We start from the raw sequence: 7,500 nt of genomic DNA, 5'->3' as shown, positions 1-7,500 counted from the left end.
GAAAGCCCCTCAAACAAATAATATTACATTCCAGTAACTAAAAACGAAACATTTCGTTCAAAGTGAGCGAAAAAAAGTTTGAACATTAGCAAATTTTATTATTCTATTAAACAAGTAATTCCAAGCAGATGACTTCACGCCCCCCCTTGTATCGTGCTCACGCCCCCCTAGTGGGGCGCGCCCCCCAGTTTGGGAACCACTGGCTCTAAACTGTTGAAAATTTACCTTAAGAAAACATTTAAAATCCTGGATAAATGTTGCCAGGCATTTACCGTTTCAAGAACGGATATATTTACCTAAATAAGTGTTATTACGGTCACCAACCCGTCAAAGATATTAACTTAGTAGGGTAAAAATTACGGTAGCCTGTATTTTACTGAAATACAGTGCACAACAGCATATTTTTACGGATAATTTCGGATTAAAATTACGGTTTTTTTTAACAGTGTAATTTTACTATGGAGTTTGTACATAATTTTATTGTTCATCTTTTGGATTTTCGTTATCTAAATTAAATAGATCCATGTTATTACGTTATATGTTAGTGTAATTCTAAGCTTTAACATCATAGTGGCAGTAGATATTTATACGAATAAACACTGTTAAAAAACAGTGTTTTTAATCGGAAATTATCCGTATTTTCAGAAATGCAGGTGACCGTAATTTTTACCCTTCTTTGTTATTTCCTTTAAAGGATGGTGACCGTAATATCACTACTTAACGTCAATGTATCCGTTTGTAAAAAGGCAAATGCCTGGCAAAATTTATTCCAGGATTTTACTGCCAATTTTTAACAGTGAATTTAATGGTTAACTTTCGCTCGTGATTGTTTTTTTTATCTTTCTATAATAATCTTATCATTACATTCAAGCACCTATATTCAATGAAGCATAGCAGCTATAAATAGCAACTACAGGTAAAATGTTATCTAATCTATATAGCAATTATAAATAACAAAAATATTCAATATAATGAAAACAATAACTTTCTTACTTTCTATAAATTACCGGGTAAACTCGTACAAGTAAAGACTTTTATCAATCTTCAACTTTATATAATTATATATATATATATATATATATATATATATATATATATATATATATATATATATATATATGTATGTATATATATATAAATGTGTGTATATATATATGTATTATATATACATGTATATATGCATATATATATATATATATATATATATATATATATACATATATATATATATATATATATATATATATATATATATATATATATATGTGTGTGTGTGTGTGTATATGTATTATATATACATGTATATATATATATATATATATATATATATATATATATATATATACATATTTATATATATATATATATATATATATATATATATATATATATATATATATATAATGATACATTTTGTGATGCTATATGTAGTCGTATACAAACATCGTAACAAAAGTACAATATAGATACTTTCACATACTTTTGTAATCAGTGCTGCTTAAACCAGTGTCCCGAGCAAGACTAATCATTTTACATGTTGAATTTTTCTGAACTTTCCCCACTATATATGATACACAGACATATGTAAGTTATTATTATTGTTATTACTTGCTAAGCTAAAACACTATATGGAAAAGCAGTATGCTATAAGCCCAGAGGCTCCAACATGGAAAATAGCCCAGTGAGGAAAGGAAAAAAGGAAAACAAAATATTTAAGAGTAACATTAAAATAAATATCTCCTATATCAACTATAAAAACTTTAACAAAAAAAGAGGAAGAGAAATAAGATAGAACAGTGCACTCGAGTGTATCCTCAAGCAAGAGAACTCTAACCAAAGACAGTGGAAGACCATGGTATACAGGCTACGGCACTACCTAAGACTAGAGAACAATGGTTTGATTTTGGAGTGTCCTTCTCCCAGAAGAGCTGCTTAACAAGTTCCTGTAGTTCTTCCGCTTAGATATGATAGAATAAAGAAATAAAATTATAGATTTTTATCATCATGATAGTAATGAACCTCTATTGGCAGGTTTCCGGCAGTAAAATCTGGCAAACGGAGAGATCTTGTATGTGTTGTCAAGAATCGGGAGAGAGAGAAGCAACGGTAACTCTGAACTGCCCCAAGGCAAGAGTCGGTGACCCAAAACGTAGAAAGGTGAGTTTTAGCGAATTTTTTAGTGCAACACGAATACTATTATTATTATTATTATTATTATTATTATTATTATTATCCAAGCTACAACCCTAGTTGGAAAAGCAAGATGCTATAAGCCCAGGGGCTCCAACAGGGAAAAATAGCCCAGTGAGGAAAGGAAATAAGGAAATAAATAAATGAAGAGAACAAATTAACAATAAACTATTCTAAAAAAAGTAATAACGTCAAAACAGACATGTCATATATAAACTATTAACAACATCAAAAAGAAATATGTCATAAATAAACTATAAAAAGACTCATGTCCGCATGAGGAGCTCAGTTACTGATATTTCTTTAAAGGTTGAGTGTTCACAATTAAATCTGTCTTTTGTTTTTAAACTGAACTATACTCAATTTTTCTTAATGAGACGCAATTGCACCGACTTGCACACGGTTCCCTTTTAGCTCGGAAAAGTTTTCTGATCGCTGATTGGTTAGAATGATCTTGTTCAACCAATCAGCGATCAGGAAACTTTTCCGAGTTAAAAGGGCATCCCTGCGAGTCGGTGCATATCTGCCTCACTAAAAAAAATTGACTATAAGTTTCCTTTAGCTCGGAAAAGTTTTTTGATCGCTGATTGGTTAGAATGATCTTGTTCAACCAATCAGCGATCAGGAAACTTTTCCGAGTTAAAAGGGCATCCCTGCGAGTCGGTGCATATCTGCCTCACTAAAAAAAATTGACTATAAGTTTCCTTAGTACTGTACGTTTAGATTAGCCTGCAAAGATATTTAAGACAAATTAACGCAATATATACTACATCGGTTCTAATGAGTACGGGCAAAATTGGAATCAGTGAGCTGATAGAATTTATTTGCATGCAAATATACAATGCTAGGAAGACGCATTTTTATTATTATTATTACTATCCAAGCTACAACCCTAATTGGAAAAGCAAGATTCTATAAGCCCAGGGCTCCAATAGGGAAAAATAGCCCAGTGAGGAAAGGAAATAAGGAAATAAATAACTGAGGAGAACAAATTAACAATAAATCATTCTAAAAAAAGTAATGTCAAAAGAGATATGTCTTATATAAACTATTAACAACGTCAAAAACAAATATGTCATATATAAACTATAAAAAGACTCATGTCTGCCTGGGCAACAAAAAAGCATTTGCTCCAAGATATAATATACAGTGTTACCTCTTCAATAGATTGTAAAACAATTTCATAATTACTTTTAGATGAAATATTCATCGGTTATACAAAGGAAAGTCAAATGTCTCTTCCAGCATCTACTTTTTTGTTGACCAGGCGGACATGAGTCTTTTTATAGTTTATTTATGACATATTTGTTTTTGATGCTGTTAATAGTTTATATATGACATGTCTGTTTTGACGTTGTGACTTATTTTAGAATGATTTATTGTTAATTTTTTCTCTTCATTTATTTATTTCCGTATTTCCTTTCCTCACTGGGCTATTTTTCTCTGTTAGAGCCCCTGGGGTTATAGCATCTTGCTTTTCCAAATAGGGTTGTAGCTTGGATAGTAATAATAATAATAATAATAACAACAATAATAATAATAATAATAATAATAATAATAATAATAATAATAAAAGGAATGAGTTTCATTTCAGTCCATCTACCCGAGCCATCGTTCTAGATTACCTTATGCCAATTCCTGCGAAGAAGGGGACTCGGGTCCCCAATGATATTCAGAATTTCATTGGTAAAAATAGCTTGCTGCCATAGCTCTGAAAGCACAAATATTCATCCTTGAACCACAATTCTAGGAAAGACATTAACTAATAGGGAACATGTCCGCCAAGGATCTGTATGCCATGTGCAAACACAGACAATTCTAGTTTTACTAAATTTTCTTGAATACTTTTTTTTTTTTTTTTTAGCCACATTTTCAGTAATTTAAGCACTCGAATCGACGACGTGACTTAGTATTTATACAGAGTTAGATTTCGTCATATGATCAATTTTTTTTTCAAAAAATTTCTTAATAATAATCAAGATTTGAAAGATTAAGAAGTTAAATTCTTTATGTAGGTACTTCTTAGAAGAAAAATTCCCCTCACTAATTTAGTCGTGATTCTCTTTAGATGTTTATTGTAAGGGAAAATTCTCTCATCTATTAGGTCTGTTTCTCTTTCAACCGCTTTCTCATTGCCAGGTACTAACCAGAGCTCCAGTGGATTGCATGTGCCGACCTTGCACTGACGTCGAAGAAGGAACTGTGCTTGCACAAGAGATCGCAAACTTCATAGCAGACGACCCCATGGCTCATGTTCCATTCCTGAAATAGCGATCGACGCTTCTCTCACTAGAATTTCCTTTATTGTCCTTTTGCAAGTGATAATCCGTTCTCTTGAAACTGAAAGATATATTCTGCAGTGTTGGAAGTAATAACGCTGTGAAAATACGTGTTAGTAAGTTGTACGTTTCAATTAATATCATGTTTTCTCTTCTCTACAGTTTATCTCTGTTCCATATCTCTCTAGTTACAGGTTCGTTAATCAAATATCATTGCATTTAAAACTGATTTGAGAACTTCTTCTCTACTTGACACCTTCCATTACTGATTTGAGTACTTCTTCTCTACTTGACACCTTCCATTACTGATTTGAGCACTTCTTCTCTACTTGACACCTTCCATTACAAGTAATTTGAGCACTTCTTCTCTACTTGACACCTTCCATTACAAGTAATTAGAGCACTTCTTCTCTACTTGACACCTTCCATTACAAATACTGAATGATCATATCCACCGCGAAAATAAAGTATAATAACAAAGCTTCAAACACCATATTCAATTCTGTATTTGGTGAAGTTTCACTACAAAATAGTTGTAGGAGACTGAAATCACTAACAGTAGATAATTCATTTTCATGTCTTCCCATAAAAGGGCATAATTAATCAATCCTCTTAAAAATAACTAAACACAAAGGATGTCCAGTGGAAAAAGAATTAATTTCCCCTTTCTTCTAACAAATGATTCATACGCTGACGACTTGGCCTGTTTTCCCGACAACTGACAAAGTCACTACTTTCATCATTTGAAAATGTCACAGATAAAGGCAGCAGTAGCAACAGTAACATTAATGAAAATATAATTGATGAAGAAGTGATTGCACGAGTCGAGAAATCCATAGGGTTTCAGTCTAAAGAGATAAATGGGGTGTGATTGAGTAGTCAAATTTTCAACATTTCCCTTTCAAGTGGTATTATGTGTTTAAAATACCCTATGCCGTTTACCTTGTTTTTTTTTTTTTTTTTTTTTTTTTTTTTTTTTTTTTTTTTTTTTTTTTTTTTTTGCTGGAATAAAATTATTCTAAGATTTAGGTGATTGTAGAATTATCTATCTTGAAAGACATTTTTAAATTGAAATTAGAATAAAATTATTCTAAGATTTGGGTGATTGTAGAATTATCTATCTTGAAAGACATTTTTAAATTGAAATTAGAATAAAATTATTCTAAGATTTGGGTGATTGTAGAATTATCTATCTTGAAAGACATTTTTAAAATTGAAATTAGAATAAAATTATTCTAAGATTTGGGTGATTGTAGAATTATCTATCTTGAAAGACATTTTTCTTTCTGTGCTAGAATAAAATTATTCTAAGATTTGGGTGATTTTAGAATTATCTATCTTGAAAGACATTTTTAAATTGAAATTAGAATAAAATTATTCTAAGATTTAGGTGATTTTAGAATTATCCATCTTGAAAGACATTTTTAAATTGAAATTAGAATAAAATTATTCTAAGATTTGGGTGATTGAAGAATTATCTATCTTGAAAGACATTTTTAAATTGAAATTAGAATAAAATTATTCTAAGATTTGGGAGATTTTAGAATCATCTATCTTGAAAGACATTTTTAAATTGAAATTAGAATAAAATTATTCTAAGATTTGGGTGATTTTAGAATTATCTATCTTGAAAGACATTTTCAACTTGAAATTAGAATAAAATTATTCTAAGATTTGGGTGATTGTAGAATTATATCTTGAAAGACATTTTTAAATTGAAATTAGAATAAAATTATTCTTAAATTTGGGTGATTGTAGAATTATCTATCTTGAAAGACATTTTTAAATTGAAATTAGAATAAAATTATTCTAAGATTTGGGTGATTGTAGAATTATATCTTGAAAGACATTTTTAAATTGAAATTAGAATAAAATTATTCTTAAATTTGGGTGATTGTAGAATTATCTATCTTGAAAGACATTTTTAAATTGAAATTAGAATAAAATTATTCTAAGATTTGGGTGATTGTAGAATTATCTATCTTGAAAGACATTTTTAAATTGAAATTAGAATAAAATTATTCTAAGATTTGGGTGATTTTAGAATTATCTATCTTGAAAGACGTTTTTTCCTTGAAATTAATATTTTCTGTAAGTATTTGACTCTGTTGTGACTGAACTATAATTACCCTTATGTAAATACATTTATTTCTTCTTCACTTATCTATATATTAAGACCACAGAAGATCCTTAAATGAAAGTGCCTTTGTACAATTACTACGATTTAGTAAATTATTAGTTTATCTATACAGCAGAGTGATGATAATGTTATGTAACATAAAATGTTTTTACAATTTACTGTATATTGAGAAGTATCTAGATTGTTATAATTAGGAATTTGTGCTTCAAACTTTATTTCCGGACTAGTAATTTCAGTTATGTTTCTAGATCATGGTGTTGTAAATTTACAATTACTTTAGATATATCACCAAAGGGACAAATATGTTTTCAGACATCTCACAGTAAAGGTATTCGAGTAGATTTACCGAAGTGCTGAAATGGTAAGGGAATGCCAGTGAACTGAGTGATGGCAATAATTTGATCTCGATTTGTAATTTCCGAAAGGAAAAAATATTGTTTGTAATCTATATAAAAAAAAAGGGCAACATTAATGATTATGACAAGAAGGTAAAGTTTTGAAAATAGAATTGCGATACAAGAAATCCCGTATCTGCAAGAGTTCTTTAACATTTTGACCAAAACGAGAAAAGAAAATATCTATAATTTAAAGTTTTGGAATTCGAGCTAGCGATGGCCAGTGGGGCTTTGCTGTAAGAGCCTTAATGCAGCCACTTCAGTATTCATATATTGTTTGTGAAGTGATTTCATTAATTTGCTCAAAATATACTAATATTATCAAAGACACATAAAAAAACAACTCCAAATTGTGTCAGATTTTGCTAAATAACTTATCACAATAAAAATTTGCTGTTTCTGGGATTTTGGTTAAATCTATAAAAAAAAAAACACTATAAAAAACAAAAGTATTTATCAAAGACACATGAAAACACAACTCCAAATTGTATCAGAT

At 29.7% G+C, this 7,500-nt stretch overlaps 1 protein-coding gene across 2 annotated transcripts in view; it reads left to right on the top strand.

Moving 5' to 3' along the window:
* Positions 1-4,705, top strand: part of Burs (Bursicon) — a 45,101-nt gene extending 40,396 nt beyond the window's left edge. For both annotated transcript variants that reach the window (XM_068370547.1, XM_068370548.1), the window contains exons 3-4: positions 2,032-2,157; positions 4,330-4,705. In XM_068370547.1, the coding sequence (XP_068226648.1) occupies positions 2,032-2,157; positions 4,330-4,461 (258 nt within the window). In that variant the 3' untranslated portion in view covers positions 4,462-4,705. The remainder of the gene's footprint in view (positions 1-2,031; positions 2,158-4,329) is intronic.
* The last annotated feature ends 2,795 nt before the right edge of the window (positions 4,706-7,500 follow it).

The sequence above is a fragment of the Palaemon carinicauda genome, chromosome 3, assembly GCF_036898095.1.
Source record: "Palaemon carinicauda isolate YSFRI2023 chromosome 3, ASM3689809v2, whole genome shotgun sequence".
Taxonomy (NCBI): Eukaryota; Metazoa; Arthropoda; class Malacostraca; order Decapoda; family Palaemonidae; genus Palaemon; species Palaemon carinicauda.
The sequence above is the reverse complement of the archived record's forward strand: the minus strand, read 5'-3'. Positions and strand labels throughout refer to the sequence as shown.